General features: G+C 34.2%; 1 protein-coding gene across 1 annotated transcript in view; it reads left to right on the top strand.

Moving 5' to 3' along the window:
* ST8SIA4 (ST8 alpha-N-acetyl-neuraminide alpha-2,8-sialyltransferase 4) overlaps positions 1-24,616 on the top strand; it is a 90,976-nt gene that overhangs the window by 2,377 nt on the left and 63,983 nt on the right. Inside the window, 10 exon segments of the mRNA NM_001037322.1 lie at positions 4,347-4,478; positions 14,428-14,442; positions 14,445-14,464; positions 14,467-14,505; positions 14,508-14,583; positions 14,586-14,595; positions 14,597-14,622; positions 14,625-14,643; positions 14,646-14,671; positions 14,673-14,678. Coding sequence (NP_001032399.1) covers positions 4,347-4,478; positions 14,428-14,442; positions 14,445-14,464; positions 14,467-14,505; positions 14,508-14,583; positions 14,586-14,595; positions 14,597-14,622; positions 14,625-14,643; positions 14,646-14,671; positions 14,673-14,678 — 369 coding nt within the window.

The following is a 24,616-nucleotide window of genomic DNA, read 5'->3' as shown; positions in this document are numbered from 1 at the left end:
AGGGCCCTTTTCAAATAATAACCCTACTAACTTTTACTGCTCAGTCTGCAACCGGGCTCCTCCTCCATAATTAAAACCCGCAATTACGGCCATGCGGGGCAAGGCGGAGAAGCGGCTGCCGGCGTCGCGCGCCCCCTGGGTGCCCCGCAGAGTCCTGGCTGCTGTGGCCACCGCCGGATCTTGCCTGGGACTGGGGAGTTGCTGCTGCCGGGGGCAACGTGAGGACACTTGGTCCGTCCCCTGCCCTCAGATGAAGCATTGAGAGAAGCTTGTAATACCAGTTTATGATTTCGTTTCAACTCCCGAATAGTGCTTCTGGTGGAGGAATTGACTCATCAAACGATCGTCTTCTCAGCGACTCTCTTTCTGCCATAGCCACACGTGGAGGGGCTTGTTTTGAGATGAGTAAACTAGAGTGGCAGTTTGGCCCCAAGAACCCAGGCCAGTAATCGGCAGTGAGGTAACCGGCAGTCTCTGACCTTTGGGGGGCACTGCGTGCCTTGTGACTGGGCAGTAGATTCTGTTAAGGGGCCGCCTTCCCTAGTCCTTGCATCTTACAGCATCTCCCTAGATTCATATTTAACTTCTGGCTACCATTTGCAGTAGGCAGGCAGTTTCTTCAACTATGCGACCTCTCTCCTTATTTAACACTGGAGGTCCAGGCTAGAGTCAGTAGAACAGAGTTCTTATCTCCACCATTGAGCAGTCATTCAACACGGAAGGAAAAAAAAAGAACAACACAACTTTCCGACCAATTATCCACAATCTCATTTCTCTAGAGGAATACTAACGGCATGTTTTTTTGTTTTTTTTTTGTTTTTTTTTTAAATAAAGAATTACTGGAGAATAGTAATAGGTCAAGTAATTATTGGACGTTTAAAATTATTTCCTTTGAAGCAAACCTATTAATTAGATTGACTAATCTGTTTGGTTAATAAATTTTAACTCAAAGGTCAGTGGGGCTATAAAGTGGTCTATTCATAGCTGATATTTTTTTCTTAATGGAAAGAATGGCACTTGCCTCACCACTGGCCTGTATTTTTAACTGGCTCTGTGTGGGCATAATTAGAATTGTATTAATTTAAGAGTCCTTCAGATAACCTATAGATAAAAATATGTGGGTATTCTCATGTAATGAAATAATGTCTGTGAAAGTGTAACATAAACTTTAATATCATATAGACATTTGCTTTGTTATTCCTTAAAACTTGCCACATACTCTTTTCATGGTTGACCATAAATGAGTCTTCAACTTACTTTTCTTATCATCTGGAGATCTTTTTTAATTTGACTGTGTACTTCGGTTGTCTCACTAGATGATCACCAGTATTAGTTCTGAAACTTATGATAGAATTGACAGTGGAGATAAGCACTCATACTTAAGAGTATTTCATTGTCAGCAGTTAGTTCCAGTTTGTTCTAAGGTAGAATCCACTCTTGAAACTCAGGAAACCAGAATCTGTATGTTATTTCATAGGTGAAATTTGGAATTCTACTAAAAGCCATAGGCAGTAAAGGTAGTACATCTCATCTTTATTTTTAGTTGTTTGGCACTTAGATAATGAAACACGAAATTGCCTGCTGTTTGTGTTCTAGCTCAGGTTGATGTAAGTTCTTTTCATTTAAATGACTTCAATTTTTATATTAAAGAGGAAATTTAACCTAAGGGAACACTTACATTCCCAAGCCAAGTCAAGAAGAGTTTGCAGTAGGGTTGAATGCTGGGCTTTGGGGGACCTGATTCATGAAACAAAACTAATCATATATGTTATATACTGCAGAATTAATAGAAGAAATTTAGTGATGACTTGCAACTCATTTCAAAGGGAAAAATACATGTGAAGACTAGTAACATAACTGCTGATTATATACTGCAGAATTAATAGAAGAAATTTAGTGATGACTTGCAACTCATTTCAAAGGGAAAAATATATGTGAAGACTAGTAACATAACTGCTGATTAGCTTCACATAGATGACCACTTAAGTGGGGTTTTTCCTAGTTCCACACAAGGAGCAATAATTTATATATTGCTATATGCTGCATTATTTATTTTATATGTGCTGTAATTTTTCCTTTAGAAATATGTATTGAATCTTCCTGTGCCTATAGTCTCATGCCAGAAATGTTTTTCAGTGCAGCTGTTGAGCAGTCCTGTCTGATCTGGAATGAGAAACTGGTAGGCGGTGGCAACATCCTTCATGCCTTGAGTTCACAGGAAGGAAAAACCTTTTCTAAGACTGAATACTACCAAGGTCACAAGGGAAAGATCCCTCGGGACCCCTTTAACTCTGTACAAATAAGTTTGCCCAGAGCCTCAGATTTCAGGAAGCCTGGCCTTCTTACACGTAAATGTAAATTCCATTGACTTCAAGGAGATGTGTGACTAGTTGTAGCTATTTTCATTCAAAATTATTTCCAGTGATAAAAGTCTGAAATTTGACTTATCACCAGTTCAATGAAAATAATTCAAAGAGCAGAAGAGTAATATGGTAGTATTTCATTAATATAAAACTAATTTAAACTTTTAAACCAGTTTTTTTTAATCTTAGAGTTTCTAAAAACACTCTATACATCATAGCAATCATTCTGCCTTATAAAAATGTATCTTTATCTACCTGTCAGTAAAGCAATCTTCCGCACATATTTAAAATGCCAGTTTATTTCTCCTATTGGAGTTTATTGTTGGTGAAAATAATTATCACAATGTGTTAGAAAAAGGTAATATTGACAGGGCAGTAATTAGTGAGATGAAAATTGGAAAGATCCCTACCCCTAGAAAGGATGAGTGTTTGGGTCCATATCCTTGAAGACACATCTCCAAAAGTGTGAAGGTTAACTTTGTGTATGTCCACATTTTCATTCATATGTAGTTATTACCATTAGACATGTAGTATAAAAATTGACCCTGGGCCACTGAGTAGTAAGTGCATCCTATGTTTCTTTGCATCCTAAATGACCTCTCTAAAATGACTGTTATTAACCATGCATAGGTATGCAAGTATATCATTTTCATCAGTAGGCAGCTTAAAGCGTATTAATTTTTATACAGTTCTAAATTTCACAGGGAGTAGTTGCATTTGATGCTTTAAATTGCTTCAAATTGGAACTATATGTTTAAAAACGAATGCAAACCAAAATACCAAACAATAACCCTCCAATTACAGAATTCATCTAGCAGCTGTTTCACAGGCAATGTTCCCATTGATAGTAGAGGAAGATTGCCTACATAATAGACATAGATTTAGACTTTGTGACTGAGGAAATAGCTGAGTTACTTTTTAACTATGTTTTTGAGAGTCTAAAAAATTAAAAGGTGGCATGTAAAGAAATCTAGATATTGAAAGTGCAATGCCATAAACCAAGAAATAGTTTGTTAAACAATAAATACTTTCCTGTATAAAGGTCCTAATGGTCTAAATGCTGTCATAGGTATCTGTCTACCACTAGCACCCCTGCTATTAGGATGCCACGTGATATAGATGCCTGATGATATTGATTGGTGGGGGTAGCACAGTTAATTTTTTTTATAATAGGAAATACCAGTAATAATGGCTACTGCCTGAGTTTTCTCCCCATTCCTATCTCTACCTCACCACCATCACTGTCAGGAAAGCATCGTGTGCCATTGAGATGTTTTAAAACCAATGTAATTTTAGAAATTAGCCCTCAGTTGTGCTGTATAAATTACTTTTATATGCAGAGTCTCAAGTAATCCTCACAAAGTCAAAGCATATTAGATAAACTTGTTTTTTGTTTTGGGGTGTTTTGTTTTGTTTGTAATTTTCAAGCTAAGGATAAGGCCACGGTGGCCCAGAAAGAGAATACTGTCTAAGGACATGTAGGCTAGCAAGTGACAGAATCCCAGACCTGCCCAGATCACCTGATATCCAAAGTCTTCTTACTCCAGAACAAAAGCTATCTCCATTGTTTCTCTACCTTTTCTGTGCAAATAACATTACAATCTTAGGAGTCACTGTTTTACAGATGCAGGAGAATTGACCAAACATCCTGTCTCTATTGTCCAAACACAGTAGGGAGGGAGGGACTAAAGGGGAACAGAACTTTGAAGAGTTTTTTTTTTTTTTCCTTCAAATAACACAAAGGTCTTTTCTTTATATGAAAATAGTTTTTTTCAAATATAGTAAGTGCAAATGATTGTCCTGATAAAGTTGTATTTACCTAATCTTTATAATACCTTTCATCATGCTCATACTTCTCCTTCCAACATGTGGAAAAGTTGTATCTACGGTTTGTCACCAGTAATCTCAATCAAGTTATGCATTATGCTACTTATACAGAATGCTTCTTACTTTCACAAACCTAGCGTTTTTGCTTTGTTTCAGAGATGGCGAGCTGTGTTTGAGTCGATCACTTGTCAATAGTTCAGATAAAATCATTCGAAAGGCTGGCTCTTCAATCTTCCAGCATTCTGTAGAAGGTTGGAAAATCAATTCCTCTTTGGTCCTGGAGATAAGGTAAGTTTCTTTAATAAGGCATAATAAATTTCACATTATGTTCTAGAATACGTTGGGCTTGGCAAATATATTGAATGCTTGATTTATAGTTTAAGTATGAATAATAAGAGTGAACCGTCTCTACTTAATATTGCTCACTGAAGGATGTGAAATCATAAAACTGAAATCATTATATAGTCAGAAATTTAAGGATGAGTATGTGAATTTAAATATACTATCTTTGTACTAATGGAATAAAATATTCCACAGAGTCCTAATATTTAACATACTTTACCCTTGTTACTCAGGATAGACATATATTTTGAGAATTATCTCTAACTTCTTTTAAAGTGTGCATAGCAATTCATAGTAGGCATTGCAGCAAAATGAATGTTGAAATATACTTGAAAGAATGTCTGGAAATTAAAGAGGTGGAAAAATAATATAAAAGAGAACATATATATATATGACTGACTTTGCTGTATGGTAGAAATTGGCACATTGTAATTCAACTATAATTTTTTTAATTAAAAAAATGTAAATAAAAAAAAGGAATGGTGCCATGAAACTGAAGGAATGGTTAGACTACTTTGTTTTAAAGCTTTCCAGGTGTCTGGAATGGAAACAGAAATCAAACCATGGCAATATCAGGTGGAGTATGGTTGTTTTTGGTTTAGGGTTAACTTTGTATACTTGTAGGCAGGGTACAAGAACAAGGAGAAGAGTAACATACGATGTAGTGCACCTCTGAAGGAGTTTATACATTGATATCATCTGAGTAGAATATGGTTAGCAAACAATATTTATTTCAACTGGGCAAAAAGAGACTTAAAGCAGTATGTAAAAATTAGGAGTCCTTATAAAAGTACAGATTTTATATGCTCTTGAGAAATTGAAAAACATGACAACTCTGGATCCAGATTCTGCCTGAGAACCCGATGGCTGCTGCCAGCACTAACCATGATCTCTCCAGTTTGACAGTTTTACACTTGGGCTCCCTTTTCTCATGATACTTACCTGATATCTTCCTCAGTATCTCAACCTCTTATACCCACAGTTGAATTTAGAAACCCTGTCAGAGATGAGATAATTATCAGGAAAAAAACTACAGAAGGTAGGACTAGATGGTGTTAAATGCAGTATGGTTAAGATTAGAACAGAGTCAGGATTACTGTTTCTTAGAAGTAGATTGGAAAAAGAGAAATATGGATGATTAAGAAAGAAAATATTAGATCTATAAGGATGCCTAGAAAGAGAATGTTCAAGTTTGGATGATTTGGCAAAAAAGGTGTCAGTTAAGGCTGCATAGATCAAGTAAAGGAAAGTAATGCAAGAAAGCAATGTCAAATAAGAAGTTGTAATAGTTTAATATATCTAGCTATGCTAGGTAATATATTAGATAAAGTTTAATAAATAAATACATAATTGATAATTGTTTAATTAATATAACTAGCCATGCCTTCCTAGTATCTATGAAAAAATGAAAATTGTAGATGTGTGTGAGGCTACGTCTGCTGCTATTATTAAGCTATTCAAGCTAAGTGTATTTAACATAAATTGACACAGGGAATTCATTATTGCACATTCACAGATTGATGAAGGTTGCATTCATATCTTTGAGGGTGATTGATTTTCAGTTATAATAGCTAATATATATGAATGAAATGTTGGTACTCCTTTCATATGGTTCTCCTTAACAGATGAAGAAGTAAACAATAAAATAATGAGCAAATACTGAATAATACATCCAAAGTGGTCACTTCTTTACAAGGAAATAACAATTTCTAAAACAATCATTGTAAAATGTACAAACAGTTCATAAAAATTATTATTGCCTATAGCAGTAGTGACCAGTAAGTATCAATCCATTTGACATTTATAATAAAAAAATTAGAATATAAGAATATCTGATTATTGGCTTAGCTTATTTTTTTGGTCTATGCTCAGGCATGCAAAAATTCCTGGGCCAGAGATCAAACCTGTGCCATATTAGGAACCCAAACTGCTATAGTGACAATGCCAGGTTAACTCACTGAGTGACAAGAGAACTTCTGGCTTGGCCTTTTTTAAAGTTATATTTGAAATTAGTCATAAAGTATTTCAGGTTATTATTTTCCTTTGTTTTTCCCATATGTCTATAGCATTTATTAAGAAGCATATTACTGAGTGGGTATGGGTGTATTTTACAAGTGTTTTCAAAATCCTACTTTGAAGTTTTGATTAAGACATTACAACTAATCAGTTTTGATCTTACATGATTGAACTACACTTACAAATCTCTCATTTTTAAAATGAGCATTAAACTTATGATGCTCTTGTGACATTCCTAATAAATTATTTATCTATTTGCATTAAAATGTGAAACAGTCCCTGAAGATAAATTATTTTTCCCTCCATTTGTAGAAATGATTTTCTTTCTTATTGTTAATTCTTCCAGCCCTGTATGCACTCTGCTGCTTTCACAATCACATCAAGAATTGATTCATATGTATTCATCCAACAACTGTACCTGTGGGGAGTTGTTTGAGAGATAGTTCTATGTGTTAGCTCATTGCACTTTGAAAATTCATCAAGATTTAGGAAACTTGGCCCTAAAAAGAAAAAAAAAAAGATTTAGGAAACTTTATGCATTCCACAGCTAACTTCACAATTAAATTAATTAGCTTGCCTTAATTTTATAGGTAGTAGTTTGTTTTTATTATTGTAAGCTAAAAAAAGACACATTTAAGACACATGAGATGTTGTGAGTGTATTTGTGAACCTTGTACTGAGAGATTATCTAGTCATGTGTAACAGTTGTGACTTGACGTTTTTTATCTTTGGGTCTTTTTTTTTTTTCTCATTTTTAATATATTAAATAGAAACCTAAAGAACGACAATACCAGATATGGAAGTATAGAAATATGGGAGCTCAGCTACTCATAAGGAAAGATTAAGCACATCATAATTAATTAGTCAGTAAACATATTTTTAACTCTTAGTGTCATCATATATTAAAGTCCTTAAATAAGGTTTGCAGGTTGACTAAACATAATTGCAAATTTATATGTACTTCCCCTATCAAAAACTATTTGCTGTTGCCTGCATTGATTTACTTTAGAAAAGATCTGCTTAACAGTTCTTCTGCTTACTTTGTTCAGTGGAGCACATCTTGGGTCTCACGGCTTGATTTTCCTAAAGTCAGGCCTCAAAGCCAGGCCTGTCTGACTGTAGAACGAAAGCTCTTATTAGACAAATTTTTTGGAAGACTATCTTTTAATCCTAAAAAAGCATACTGTTAAAATGCATCTTTATGAAGTATACAGGGGTTGTATTTTTTTTGCTCTAATGAAAATATAAGGTAGTATTTCTCTATTACCAAATGGGCTAAATATCAAATGGCCATCTGAAGTGTAAATTAAACCAAAAAGTGCTTTTCTTCAAGCTTTTTGAGGCAGTTTGGCCTTTTCATTTGGTTGTCTTTACGATTTTTCTTTTGATACTAACTAGAATATCTTTCTTATAATAGCTAACATTCTAAGGTCAGAAGCCCTAACAAGACTACAGGCTTTTTATTTTTCTCCCCCAGTGTTTTGAGGCACATTGCCTTGTAGAAATAATCTTTTGAGGCAAAAAATTGTGTGTTCTTTCTGCTTTTTATAGCCATAATGAAACACTTGGCATTTCTTAAGCTGTTTTTTTTTTAAACAAATTATGTCAATAACAATTGAATTGATTCAGTGATTTTTGTCTAGAGTCAAAAGTTTATAAAAATTGATTCCTAATATCTGTATCATTACCTAATTTGTTTCTCAACTTGTGATACAATCCAGCTATAAAATTTTCCTCATAATACTTGCTGATGGAGTCAACAATGTCATTTAGATTAAGTTTTAGTTGCCACTGCACGTGTGCTTGTTGTTGACAGGAAACCTACAGAGAAGAAAGAGTGGCACCTGGTGATAGGTTAGCTATATTTAACATTTCACAAGTGAAAACAATGTTTAGTAAATTAATTCTCCAGGACTCTGCAGCTGCTCTTTCAAGGGATGGGCAATGTTGAAAGGGAAGTTCTACTTGAAAATTCAGTTGAAAAGTTTCTATTTAGAATCTGTTCCTGTCAGTTTAACAGTCTAAACCAACCTTTCAGTTTAAGCTGACATTGCCTAACAAAAAATAATCTTTATGACTAAGTTTTTAGTCTTACTAAAAGTGAAGCTTTTTTTCTGATTCTTTCAGTTATCTTTATCTTTAAAACAGTTGCTGAATATGGGTGTTTGTTTTTCTGATAGGGTTTCAAAAAGTTCACTTACGCTTACAAAATGACAGTTAAGACCTGTAAAGAATCTTAGATTTGTTCTTTTAAGTCACGCACACAAAATAAAATCCCCTGCTTTAAATATCTGGTAATAACGACCACATAGTGGAAAAACTTATGCTGGTAGTCTTTGTATAAAGCATTGGCTTTGGGTTGATTCGTGTTTCTTGAGAGCCCATAAATTCCTTTTTCTCTCTCTCTCATTGTAAAGTAATCTTGTTTAACCTACTCTTTTCATTCGTGTCAGTTATCATCTGAGCAAAATGAATATGTGCTCCTTAGAGATACATGTGGTTTCAGTTCAACATAAGAAAGATTTTTTCATGCTTCCAATGACATTTAGTTAGTTATATTTTAAGCACTAGAGTTTTGTTTTGTTTTTTTCTCATAGATTTATAGTCTGGACAACAACTAAAACAAATCCATAGAACTTTTATAGTCCTTTATTCCAATAATCTAAAAAATGCCTATAGCCTGCTCTAGAGGAAAAAAAACAAAAACAAAAATAAAACTAACTTTTCTTTACTGTTTCCAAAGAAAAATATTAAGCATTGAAGTCACAATATTATTCACTCATAGTAATTGTTTTCAGTTGTTCTTACATCCTACCCAGGAATCTTAGCTCAGATAATTTTCCATGCCTAGATCTAGGCCCTAAAATAGAAACTAAAGTGTGGTTAAATGTAAGAAAAAGATCACACTAGAGATGTTCAAGGTTTCCTTCCCCTCCCCCTCTTTTAGTTTAAAAAGGCAATTCTACACTAAAATTGTTCTAAGTTTTGCCTAAGGAACTCACATTTTTTATGTTGTGATTAGTCTCTGTGAATTGGTATTTTGCATTCTGTCTTGGAAAGATTTTTACTATCTTTATGGCTTCCATTTAAAAATAAAACTACTCATAGAGTTCCCTGGTGGACTAGTGGGTTAGGGACCCAACGTCGTCACTGCTGTGGCTCTGGTCACTGCTGTGGTGTGGGTTCAATCCCTGGCCTGGGATCTACAGCAGCATGCTATGGGCATGGCCAAATATTTCAAAAATTAAAATAAAAAAATAAACTACTCTTGAGCTTATAACGCAGCGTTGGAAGAATACATACAATAGTATCATGTACACTTAATGATTATTTATCTCATAAAGCATTATATTCTTGTTGAACTCTTATAGTACACTTTGCTATATCAGTCTTTCCTAACAATGAATAATTAAGGTGTACTATTACACTCAGGGATTTAGAGGACTTATGTTTGTAAATATTTTTGTGCTACTTTCATACAAGCAAGGTGCTGATTGAAAGTCCTCTTGCTATCAGTTGACAGATTTAAGTTACTTTTTATGAATAACAGATTTCTTGGATTCAACTAAAGAGTTTTCAATCTGGACTCTAAATCTTTGTTCATGCTTGCAACTGCCTACTTGTGAGTTACATGTTCAAAATGATAACACATCTAGTTTGGTGATTTGACCACATCTGAGTCTTTTTTAGAGTCAGGCTTGTCATTTTCACAGGAAATGGAAAATAAATTTTTGAAATACAGATGTCAGGACTGCTTAAATTTTCACCAAACAACTAAACGGTGTTAATTATAAAGTTGATTGCTGCTCTTGCCTACTTGTTAATTTTGAAAACCTCTGTGTTTAAACATATGAAGACTTCTGTTTTCTGCATTTCATACTATATGTTTGCTAATTTCACAGCAATTCTCTGCTAGTAGTCTGTACTTTGTTGAGATGACTATTAATTGTCTGATTATTGTATATTTTTGACTGTCCCCCAGGGCATATGGGTGAGGGATGGAATCCAAGCTGCAGCTACAACAATGCCAAATCCTAACCACTGTGCAGGGCAAGGATAGAACCACACCACCAAAGACAACTGAAAGATCCTTAACCTGCTGTGCCACAGTGGGAACTCCTGTATTAATTTAAACTTTCATTTGTAGGGCATTTATATAGATTTCCTGTATAATTGCCCCCTTGCAAACCTATACTCCAGATATTTGAGAAAAAAATTCAAAAAATATTCTCTTTTTCAGAAGGCTGATAGGCATATTCCTTGTGTATAAAATCTGATCAAATTAATTTCAGTCATCTGGTTTTCCTAATTAGATCACATGTTAAACTGGGACCTATTTGAAGCAACTGAAATAAAAAAAAAAAAAGGAAAGATACGTTATTTTACATCCCTCCTTGCTAGTCATAATTCTGGCTTCTAAGTATGATTTGGGGAATTACTTTTGTGGGAGTGATGGGAACGAGATGATAGTTTGTGCTCAGTGATGAAATTTACAATAGTGGTGACGCTAAATAATAATGGCATTAGAAGAAAAAAATATGTCTATCACATCTTGATGTTAATAATGACATTGTTTTTAGCACTCTGAAAATACAAGCTTGTAGTAAACACTTCAATAATATAATCCAACTTTCAACCCAACAGAGAGTATTTCTTCAGATTGCCTTCTAGTTGATATATATATTTACTAGCTTGAGAACCAAGCAGTCCCAGACTTTTTGTAAGGGCAGGTCATAGATTTACATGTTAATATCAATATAAGTTCTCTCCAAAAACCTAACTAGGCTCCTGAATATTTCCTTGTAGTTAGTTCTTGACATAAATACCACACCCAATTCTTCTGAATACAATTCTCTTTTTTTTTTTTTTTTAGGGCTGCACCCGTGGCATATGGAGTTCCCAGGCTGAGGGTCAAATCAGAGCTATAGCTACCAGCTCACACCACAGCCATAGCACACGGGATCCAAGCCTCATCTGCGACCACACCATAGTACATGGCAACACCAGATCCCCAACACTGATCCAATGAGTGATGCAGGGATCGAACTCATATCCCATGAATACTAGTGGGATTAAGTTTCTGCTGCACCACAACAGAACTCTGAATACAATTCTTTAGTCTTCTGATTCTCCCTAATTATTCTGTCTATTCTTCTTTCCTCAATTTATTGACAGCTACTCTTAAGTCATTTGAATCTGTAGACTAAAGGAGAAGGCACCGAGATGACCCTGATTTATAGTTGTATCCTTGCTAATTGGGTTATTGGAAACATTTGAGTGCCAATTACTGGACTTTCACACAGTTTAAATTATAGGCTGTTGCCAGAGATATTTTCTCCATCTCAGGTTCTAATTGGCTGTTTATGCTTGACTTTGCCTCTTTTAGGATGTTGATAAAGGGGCAACCAACATAAAACAATATAAAGCACTTGTCAGCAGTTTCCAAAAGAACAATAGGCTTAAACATATAGGATATGACCCTCAAATTATTATAAGGCAACAGTTTTATTAGGTGTATCCTGTTATCCCACGTCATGCAGGGTCACTAGTTTTCTAGCCCATCTGATATACATACATATATATCAGATAGGCTAGAAAAGTGACTAGCCAAGGGTCACTATTTCTAGCTACTATCTGATATATATATATAGTAGATAATAGTGTAGAAATTTTCTTATTTTCCATTATTAACTTAGCATATGGATGTTGTTTATTAGTATCTCACATCTTGTATAAATTTATTAGTTATGAATAGGCTAAGCTTCCATTGAGACTTAAAATTAAGTGAGTCTCACAGAAAGGAGAAAAATCTTTGCAAATGATGAGCACCAACATAGGATTAATCTCCAAATATACAAACTTACACACTTTTATATATATTATAGAATAACCGATTGAAAAATGGTCGGAAAAATTAAATAGACTTCCAAAGAAGACATACAGATGCAAAGTATATAAAAGATGCTCGGATCACTATTATTAGATGAAACTGCATGAAGTACCTATGTCACACCCAGTCAGGATGGCATCATTAAAATGTCCATAAATAAAATAAAGCTGGAATGGTGTGAGAAGAACTCTCATACAGTGTCGATGGGAAGGTAAGTTGGTGGTAACCCTATGGAACGTATTTGGAGGCTCCTTAGGGAAGCTAAGAAAGAGTTGCCATATGATCTAGAATCCCAGTCCTGGGCATATTCAGACAAACTGTAATTCCAAGATAATTAACCTGTGAATTATAGTAGCACTATCCAATATCAGGACATAGGGATAACCTAATATCCATTGACAGATGAATGGATAAAGAAGATGTGATATATATCTATACAATGGAAATCTTATCAAGCCATAAAAAAAGAATGAAATAATGCTATTTGAAGCAACATGGATGGACTATATCAACTAAGTGAGTAAGACAGAGAAAGACAAATATCATATGATATTAATTATATGTGAAGAGTAATAAAACTGATGCCGTCATGGTGCGCGGAAACGATCCAACTAGGAACCTGAGGTTGCGGGTTCGATCCTGACCTCGCTCAGTGGATTAAGGATCCAGCATTGCTGTGAGCTGTAATGTAGGTCACAGACGTGGCTCGGATCTGGCATTTGCTGTGGCTCTGGCTTAGGCTGGAAGTAACAGCTTCAATTGGACCCTAGCCTGGGAACCTTCATATCCACAGGTGCAGTCTAAAGGACAAAAGACAAATAAATAAATAAATCAGAAACAAACTCACAGATTTTGAAACAACTATGTTTGCCAAAGAGGAAACTGTGGTGGGGGGGATAAATTGGGAAGATGGATTAACTCATACTAATGTATAATAAAATAGATAACTAACAGACCTACCATATAGCACAGGGAAGTCTATTCAGTGTTCTGTAATAACCTATATAGGGAAATAAAATGGATATATATGTATAAATTGATTCACTTTATTGTACATATGAAACTAATGCAACATTGTATAATCAACTATAATAAAATTTTAAAAAATAGTGCCTAATATTTGTAAGTTCTCATAAAAAAATAAATACATTAGTTTAAACAAGTTGGGAAGTTTCATTCTTTCTCTATGGCGATGCCCTGATCCACTCATATCCTGTTTAAGAAACGAAAGAATGCACATGACCAAATGCAGCTGCATGGTTGGAAATTTGGAAATGTTCTAGCTGAGCATCCATGTGCCCAGGTAAAACTTAGAAGATTCAAATATGAAAAACAGAAGGAGGAAAGGACATTGAGGAACAATTAGTTATCTCTGCCATGCATGGCCCAGGGTCTATCTGTCCATCTTTCCTCTATTGTATCTGTCTTACATGCGGGTTCTTGGGCTTGGAGAAGAAAACCTTCATATAAGTCATGCTGTAGTTTTACACTTTTTTTCAAATAATTATAACATACACACGATTTGAGTGTGTTAATTTATTGGGAAATTCAGTCTTTTTAATAGAGTTATAACTAAGGTGTAATTCCAACAATTTCAAGTTTTTTTCTTTCACCTAACTAGACAACATGAAACAAAATAGATGATATTGATAATTAAGGCTGCAGAATACTATCCAATTAAGCAAAGTCAGGTTGTGGCAATTTTATTTAATAAATGAACTTCTCGCTTATTTTTGATAGATGGGTTTTCATTCTGCAAGTTGGTATGTATGCTCTGTATTTGTTTACAAAACCATTGAGAAACTATGTGCAAATGATTTTTTTAAAATATTTCCTGTAGAATATACTTAATTGATTGGTTTAACTATCACCTGAAATTAAACATTAGATTTACAACTTGCGTTTTATCGTGAATAGTTTGTAAATGATATCACCAGTCTTGAATATGTTTCTCGTAATGAAAAACTTTGCTTGTATTTCATATATAGGGAAGAACATTCTTCGTTCCTTGATGCAGAACGCGATGTCCTGTGGTCAAGAGCAGTTTTAAGCCTGGTGATGTCATACACATGTTCTGGATAGGCGCCGGACACTAAATATTTCTCAGGATCTGCACAGCCTCCTACCTGAAGTTTCACCAATGAAAATCGCAGATTTTAAGACCTGCGCAGTTGTTGGGAATTCTGCATTCTGCTAGATAGTGAATGGGAAAAGAGATTGACAATCACAATTTGAATAAGGTGAGCTTTCTTCTTTCCTGGGGATTGTAATTTTGTCAAGATTATACTTAGGAGTAGAAAACTAGCAGAAATGTCTTGAATCTAATATTATTCAAGAATTACTGAAAGCTGAATATTTTTCTGTAATTATTTATATGTATAGTATCCAAATTTACATTTACCCTGGAATATAAAATTAAAATTATTGTATCGTTGAAAAAAAAGGTGATTTGTGGCAATAAGATTCGCACCAGCTTTTTTTTTTTTTTTTGGCCAAATGACAATTTTATTAAATTTAATACACAGAAAACTATTTTATTCACTAAAAGAAAGAATTATTTTTTCTATGGTGAGTGAATTCATGTAATTAATTATATTAAAAATCCTATTTATATGCAATAAATTATGCTAACTTATTAATAAAATTATGAACATTGCTGTATATATGATGTAACATGTAAGTTTACTTTTGGAATGACAGCTACTTAGCATATTATTAAGAACACAGTTTAATAGGTTTTATTTGATATCGGGTCAAATTGCCTTCATTACTCTTTATACATGGTATTTGTATATATTAGTATATATCGTTTTTTAATTTTCTCACATAATTAAGCATACCTGTTGATTTTCACTGATGGTCAGCAGATATTTGATGAGTCATGTGTTTGGATAATTTTAATTAACTGTAAGAAACACAAACATAGGATTATGATGACTATGATGACTGCAACTAATGTAGGTATTAGTTGGCACCTTTAATTCTCAATTCTTCTATCTGAGTAGTTTTTTTACTTTAATTTAGTTATCCAAAAAATTACTGAATATATTAATGTATATACTGAAATATGGAATACTATGATATAAAAATAGATATGAAACACTGATTTTTCAGGCTGATAAATAATTTTAAATCTTGAAGATATTCTGGAATCTATTCTGGGAAAGTATAGATCTTCAAGAAATCTTTTGAAATGTAATCTTAAAAATAAATATAATTAATTATATAAGTATTAATCATAACAGGCAACAGCTTTTATAAATGGTGTAGCCACAAAAAAATTATAAGAGAACACTCTCAGGGAATACAGTTCATAATAATGAATATAACTACAAACATTTTGCCTTGTTCTCAGTTGGATATGGGGTCAGAGATGATTGACATCAGTTGAGGCTTTGAAAACCTCAACTTTTAAATTGATTGAACTGAGAGAAAGACCCTGTCAGCATAGAGATATACCAACAAAATTGTGTGCAAAAAGGAAGCAAAGATATTTGGTAAGAGAATGATAGTGGAAGTAATGAGCTTCAAACATTGAGGTCTGTGTGAAGTATGGTTGTGGAGAAAAAGTTAGGCTTCTGGAATTTCTGAAGAGACTAAAATTAGAGGGCCAGTGAAATAAAGAAGGAAACATTTTAGAACATAGTAGAAATAGTTGCAATGTAAAGGAGAGAATTAGTGAAGTTGATTAGTGCTGGAGGGATACAGGATCCAAATGTGATCTGATTCTGTTCCTGTACCCCTTTAAGCTTTAGCACTGGGATTTACAGAACCCATTTGTTTCAGCCTCACCTCTGACTCTGAAATTAAGATTGTTGTGTCAGTTAACACACCAGTCAGATCACAGAATTCTCTCTTCTTTTTCCTGTGGTGAGGACAGTTAAAATCTAGCATTTCATCAAATTTTGAAGTTGATAGTACAGTGTCTTTGACTGTAATCACTATGCTATGCGTTAGATCTTTAGAACTTATTTATCTACCAGTCATTCACTGGTAGTGAATGTAGTGTTTTTAGCAGTAGAAAGCCAAGAGGTCTTTATACTTTTCTAAGCTACGGTTATTTTAAAAACTTACTTAACAGGAACATATTAGTGACCAAACCTAAGAGTCTAGAACACCAAGAAGTATTAAAGACATTGAGGGATAAGCATATTAATGAAGGTATGAAAATTACTGCCAGAATTATTTTGTTTTTTTCTCTTTTACTGGTTTCGAAAAGTAGAAGTTGAAATGTTCTAGCTTAAAATATATACTAGGGAAGTGCTGTTTAGGATTAGGTTTTGATTTTCCACAAAAAAACTTTGACAAGAACATCCTTAGCATTAAAACCAAATAATCCCTGCAGAAAAACTTTTCTTGTAACAATATCTACTTGGTGAACTCATTCCTTTGAGTCTCATGGACACAGGGGACTTCAATGACATATCATTATACCAGACTTCCATCCTTTCTAAAACTCTCATCTCTCATGGCATCTGGCTTTCGTTTGTGTGCCAAATATTTCTTTCCCTGAGTATATGTGCCCTTTTTTAAAAAAAAAAAAAAACTGTTCAAATGTCTCCTCTACTTTAGAACATTAAAAAGGATTTTTGCTTTAAAACTCAAAGCCCATTCCTTGAAATATTTTTCTTCTATATCAAAATGGTTAAAATTGTTACAAATTTTAGTAACAGTCTTTAAAATCTTTCAACTTTCTAACCTTCCCAGAGCTGTATTGTGTGTATGCGTACTATACAGAGTTTTGTTTGTTTGCATGAATAGCCTATGGTTCCCAGTTTGCTTCCCGTTTTTCTTGTTGGATAGTATGTTTATTATGGGAAAGATATTCTTAAGCCTGTCTGCTCACAGAGTGCACTATTAGTTCCTTGACCCCTCAAGGATCAGATTTACCCAGGTATTAGCATTCAAGTTGACCGCTAACTTTATTAAGCAAAGCATCATTTTTAGATAAAATCTTCATTCAGCCTTGGTTATATGTAAACTTTTACTTTATTTTTTTAAAGTGCTTTAAGGAAATAAAATGCTGTCTTCTTTGTTTAATGATGTGAGGACTGCATTGTTACATGCAAACAGGAATCTTTTGCTTCAAACAGTTACCCTATTGAGAAGGGCAAGGCACAGATACATGGCATTATTGTTCTGAAGTGTAGTTTTGGAGAATGTTATTTTTAATATTTTGCAATGTTTTTAAATAAGCCTGTGGAAAGTGTTCATGTTGTATGAGTGCACATATGATGGTAGCAACACACACACACGGTCATACATTTTTTCTTCTAAAGAGATTCTCCCCAGTAGCTGTTTGTATCATAAGTTAATCTATTAAAATAAATGCTGGGTTTGATAGGATATTACACAAAATAGGAGCCTGATAATTCAATAGTATGTGTAATGTCCACTCGGATACCGTATCCTTTTTTATGGTATGTGCATGTCGCTAAGACACCTAGTCAATTTCCTCAATCTGTGAGTTACATGTTGCGAGGAGGTCAGGATAGAGAACACGGGTGGTCTGTCACTCCAGATTGAAGATATTTGGTTCTCTTGACTTGGTATCTTCTTATAGGGAAATTCATAAAAGATGATAAATTCTGGCGATGTTAAAGATCTTGTCATATAGCTCCAATAAGCAAGATTTTAATTTAACCTGGTACTGATATGTTATAAACCTTGCCTAATCTGTAACATATGAACACTGTCCTATGATACTAATTCTATATTGATAGTTGGATGGCCTGAGATGTTAAATATGGAAGAGTAGTCAGTGTGCAGAAGAAAACATTACCAGTATAGGGTCAAGAGAGTTCATTGTAGTGATATTGGAGTAAAGTTGATGCCTTTTTCTATTTATTTTCTAGTTTTTTAGAACAAGATTATTGTATGTTTTTCTCTATTCTAGAATGTGACAGTTACTATCACAGAACCACGAGTGATAGATTGCTTTATAAATCAGCCCTAAGTTTACCCAATATATAATTATTTATCTAAAGGTATGCTGTAAATTTCAAGAATTTAGAGTTTAGAAGATAAGTTATATATCACTAGAAGTAAAATAACACAGGGTTAGAAACCTCCTTTCATGCATCTTTTTAAAACTATCTCTGAATCCTTACTTGAGCCTTTTATAAATTTTCTGTTAGGAATAAAATTATTATAACAGTGTATATCTTACATTAAATAATAAAACTAGGGGTGAAAATTTTTTGGATTTTGCAAAATGATATTGAAATTTCTCTAAATTTTCCCACATTATTTTTTTAAGTTTTTTGAATAATTTAGTCCCATGTATATTTACAAAAAAAAATGTATGTTCTAATATTTGTATTCTCAATACTCAGAAATTTTTTCTTGTTTCTTTTTGGTTTATAGGGCCTCACCTGCAGCATATGGAGATCCCCAGGCTCAGGGTCTAATTGGAGCTACAGCTACTGGCCCATGCCACAGCCGTAGCAACGCCAGATCCAAGCTGCATCTGCAGACTACACCACAGCTCTTGCAATGCTGGATCCTTAACTCACCAAGTGAGGCCAGGATCAAACCCACAACCTCATGGTTCCTAGTCAGATTTGTTCCGCTGAGCCACCATGGGAACTCCAGAAATTTCATAAACTTAACAGTAGTACTTTTCTATTGAAAACAAAAAAAAGTAAGATATTTCCTGATATTAATGCTGAAAGTGGTGGAAAAACAAGTCCTCATTCCATCTTCCCTGGTCTTCTCTTCCCCCACCTTGGTGTGGAAAAGTGATAGTACATTCTTTCCATTCTTTGAGCTAACTTGGAATTGTAAGAAGTGTCAAGCAGCCTGTCAGTACTGGTTTTCTGTAGAAGAAAGACCATGTCCAGCCTGATCCTAAAGTCACCCTGGTCCCACAGTGTACTCTCTTTGATATTATACAGAGGACACTGGAGAGGAATTAACAGTTGCAATTGGTGACTGATGTTTTTGACCATCAAATGCCACTTCCCACTGTGCTTAAACAGAGATACTAGACATAATGAATATGACTTGAGTGATTCGAAATGGTTAATTAAGAGCTACAAAACACTTTTGGTCATTGTTTTGGCTGGTTGGAATTAAAATTTAATTTTGTTTATTTCTTTCTACCTTCCTTTTCTCCATTCTATCGTGTCCTCATCTTCCTCTAGCCAAGACAACTATATTCTATTTGCTCATTTTTTTCTTTGTTAGTTAACCTCCTTAGTTCCTGCATGCTTGATGAATGCCCTTCTAATTTCCTCTTGGTTCATATTTTTTCCCAAATAATACAGGAACAGCAATGAATGATCACTTAAAATATACATTTAAATATATATGTATATATGTGTATGTATGTGTGTGTGTGTGTGTGTGTGTGTATTTGTTGCTACTCAGATTGTTTCTGAATTACCAGCATTGACATCACCTGGAGCTTGTTAGAAAGAAATACAGAATGTCAGAAATTGCACCAGACCTGCCGAGTTAGAATGTGCCTTTAATCACAGTACCCAGGTGATTCTTAAGGTTTGCTAAGTACAGGACTTCTCAGAATGAATGCTCTAGAGAAGCCAGAACTCCCAACATGTCTCACTTATTTAGTCTGTATCTCAGAATCTAGCATCAAATTGATACATTGAAGTATGAGCTATTTATTTATTGAATGAAATAACGTAGGATTTCAGAAGTTTAGTTTGTGTTCATGTATTGTTTTCTTAAAATTTACACAACATTGAATTCCAAGATGAATATGTAAGAGGAGTCATATGTAAGGTCATTTATGGCACTTAAACCCTTAACATTGAAAGAAATACAGATGATATATGGACTATGATGATATACTGCATGATATACTATGCTGAATAGTATAGAGGAGTGTCCTAATATTGGAATCGAAAGCTGATTCCTGACAATTACTAGGATCACTGTGTTGTAGAGCTGAAACGAATATACTATCGTAATTCAACTATATACTGACAAAAAATAAAATGAAAAATATGAAGCCAGGAAGTACATTGTTGGGTGAATAGCTTAGTTTTTAAATATATTCCAAATATCCAGTGATAATAATAATAATAGGTCATCATTTTGAATGATTCTAAATATCACATGGAAAATATAGTAAAGAAATGCGTAAACTGTAATTGAAACTAATGATGAAAGATACTAAGCATATCTGCTTAAATGTTGTAGTTGGAAGTTAATTTAACACATTTTTGATAGCCATGACCATGGTTAGAATGCAAAATGCTAATTCTCATTGTCTTATATAACAAGAGAAAAACCTTCCCCAAATTTATCAAATATACATATAGTTGACACTGAAAACATATTAGATAATATGAATGGAAGACACAGGAACATGCCTCAGATAGAGTGTCTATAATGTCTAAGTATATAAAATTAGAAATAATTGTAGTGAAGAGATATATTTCTTCAGGAAACTAAAATAATAAGATAAAAATGTTTACTTTATGATAACATAGCTTCCTAAGAGAAGGGAAGAGATATTTCATAAAAGAAAAAAATGGAAGAATTGACTTACTTTGACTGATACAATGCATTTTTATAACTCAGTCAATGTTTGATTCTCCACTGGTGGATAATTTTAACTAACTTTAAATCATCCTCTTTGACCTTCTATGCTAATTTTATAGCAAAATATACTCTTTCTGGAGAGAAAAATGCTTACTTTTCTATGTGTTCACAAAAAAATGGCCTTATTTTTTTTCCCTTGCATTCTCACTGAGATTATTTGTCCTTAACTCAAATGTTCAACTGAAAACAACTACATTTCTGGTAATGGAGCCTGGAGCAGTGCATTATAAACATTTTTTTAGATCTTATTGATTAAAATAATCATCTTATATTTTAGAAAGTTTTAGTTTGTGTTAGAAATAGCAACATTGCTTATGTGATATGTGCATTAGTTTGTACTTTATTTTTACTTAGTATTTTATTCATAGTTTTTGATCTATGAAAATTTTGTGCGTTTTTTTTCTTTCCTATTTTATGGCTGCACCCATGGCATATAGAAATCCCCCAGGCCAAGGACTGAATCAAGCCACAACTGTGACCTGTGCCTCAGCTACAGCAATGCTGGATCCTTTAACCCATTGTGCCAGGCCAGGTATGAACTGGCACCTCCACAGGGACCCAACCCACTGCAGTGGGATTCTTAAATCACTGCGCCACTGCTGGAACTTTGAAATTTTATAGCTTTAGAAAACAATTATCTTTTGTGACTTCTGTTGATTTTAACCATAAATTCATGTTCTGGTAGAAATCAGAATTTCTATTTCATTCTAATTATTTATGATTTTTAAAATTTAACTTAAAACCAAATAGAGGATTTGTTATGGATTGTGATGTGAGGTAAGGCTCTAACTTTTTATTTTCCAAAACTATCACTTCTTGGTTAAAAAGATTTTATCTACAAGAAACTTTTATTTAACGGAAATGACAATGACTTAACAAAGTATTTTAAATTTTAAAACATTATTTTAAAATACCTGCTTCATTTGCTAAAAATGCAGTATTATAAGCAAATGCAATGTCTCATTTATCAATTAACAAGGATATTTAAAATCCTTAATATCAGTGCAAAGTTATATTGATAATTGGCACTCCGTGAAATGCTTTTTAAAAAATGTAAATTGACATAACTTTTCTAAAAATTAAGTTGATAATGTCCACCAAACCTTAAACATAGTGGATTCTTTTATTCACCATTTCCAGTTCTAGGAATCTGTCCAAATGTGAACAATTGTTTAAGTATAATTGCATTTATAACACACAGCAAGAAAGGATGAGTAAATCACTGCACATCTGGATGATTAGTCATTCAACACATGGGAAAGAGGAATCTCAGGCAAAGGGACCAGTAAACACAAAGACAAATACTTCTTTATTGTTTTGTTTTGTTTTGTTTTTTAGGGACAAGAAATATTTAATTTTATTTTTTTTACATTTCCTCTCTTAGACCATATCCCATCATTGTCTATCCAGGAAACTGGACATAGCTTCCTGTGCTGTACAGTAGGAATTCATTGCTTATCCATTCTAAATGTAGTAGTTTGTCTCTATAAGCCCAAACTCCTAGTCTATCCTACTCCTCCCCAACCCCCACCCTGGCAACAAATTCTCTATGTCTGTGAGTCTGTTTCTGTTTTGTAGATAGGTTCATGTGTGCCATGTTTTAGATTCCACATATAAGTGATATCATATGCTATTAAAAAATTCTTCCAATGGTCTTCGGATGAGACAGAGTTTGTGACTACTCTACCATTAGATTCATAACAAGGGACAATGTGGAAGGGGAAAGGGCAACATATGTTGACATTAAATAATGAAGGATCATTTCTCCATGTTAAAGATTTACATGGTATCCTGTAATTCAAGAGAGGTCCTTATAGTTTGTTGGTTTGTTTTTCCATGTTGGGTTTTTGTTGTTGTTCCTGTTATAAGCAGGAAAGGAACATAGTGGTATAGAAGTATGAACATATTGCAGATGGAGGACCATGATAATAATAAATCAAAGATAAAAAGAAGAAAAAGCCCTCAATAAAGAAGATACTAGAAGAGGCAAAATGCAATGACATCCAAATCATAGGACAGAGTAAGATGATAAACCAAGCTTTAATGATAAGGTTCATGTTAATATAAAATATTACAGCAATCATTCTCCCCTGACATCAAAGGAGCATTAGCCAACAGCAATTGGTCATTCCATAGATTTTCAAACTACGGCTTTATTTTGGGATTCAAATCATTTGTAATTTTTTACTATTCATCTGTAAGTGGACATTGGCCCAAAATATGTACTCCAGAGCCAAACACAACTAAACTTTTCAGTATTTATTGTTTTCAAGTGATGCATAACAGAGCTTTGGTCTTATAGTTTATTTATTAACTCTTTCACTTTCTTATTCACCTGTTTTTTCAGGAAGATAGATAAATGGAGAGCAATTCTTTATATTGAGATGATTATAGTCTAGTAAAGGAAATAAAGTAATGAATTGATAATTCAAAATGCTGTATTAGAAGTACTCAGAGAAGCAGGCACTGATAATGAGGCAGATAAGAGACATAGGCTGGATGATAAAGGATGATTTCCTAAAAGAAGCAACACTTGAGTTAAGTTTTAATAACAACTGAAGAGGTAAGTATAGCAGGGAGAGAAAAGAGAGTGAGACTAGTCCAAACTGGACCTATGATGTGCCAAAGAACCTGGGCAGAGGAATGAGTGGCTTTTATGGATGTGTGAGTAGATTCAGTATGCTTGGAGAGAAGGTTGTGTGGGTCAATGGAAGCAGGTGAGGCTGGAGACGGAGGTTGACAGGTTATGCAGAGTCCATTGTATCTTGCTAAGGAGATCAGACTTAATTTAGCAGGTAGTCCATAGAGCCACTCAGTAGAGGAATGGCATGATCAAATTTCAATTTCAGGAAGATTGCTAGGTGATAAATTACAGGGGCAAAGATGGTAATACTGAAAATAGTCTAAAGGTAAAGATAATGAAGATAGTTATGGGGGGATAGATGATGGAAGGCAGTCTGAGAAAATAAAGGAATATATGAGCTGTATAATTCATGGAAAGGAAAATGATAGTGAATGTGAATACGCCATGTTTTAAAATGTAGCAGTTTTTGGATGACGGAAAATGAATGTTGAATAATTCAGATTGGTTCCAATTGGTCCCTCTGAGGACGTTAAGCCTTCAATGAACAAACACTGTTTTCTATAGAACAGAGTCTGAGTGACCTGCTGAGTGTAAACAGTAAGTTGAAGAAGGAAGCACCAACAGAGCTTTTTTTCTTGCATACTCAAACTCTAATACTATATTTTTCAAATGAAGGTTGGAAACACATAACTTTTTCGATGAGAAATAACAATCAGTACTGTACTTGAGCTTGAGGTTTTTTGTTGTTGTTGTTGTTTTCTTTTTTTGTCTTTTTTGTCTTTCTAGGGCCGCACATGTGGCATATGGAGGTTCCCAGGCTAGGGGTCTAATAAGAGCTGTAGCCACTGGCCTACGCCAGAACCACAGCAAGGCGGGATCCAGAGGCATCTGCAACCTACACCACAGCTCATGGCAACGCCTGATCCTTAACCCACTAAATGAGGCCAGGGATCAAACCCGCAACCTCATGGTTCCTAGTTGGATTTGTTAACCACTGAACCACGACGGGAACTCCTCTTTTTT

Source organism: Sus scrofa, chromosome 2, assembly GCF_000003025.6.
Source record: "Sus scrofa isolate TJ Tabasco breed Duroc chromosome 2, Sscrofa11.1, whole genome shotgun sequence".
NCBI lineage: Eukaryota > Metazoa > Chordata > Mammalia > Artiodactyla > Suidae > Sus > Sus scrofa.
Note: the sequence above shows the minus strand (reverse complement) of the source record. Positions and strands in the feature narration are given on the sequence as shown.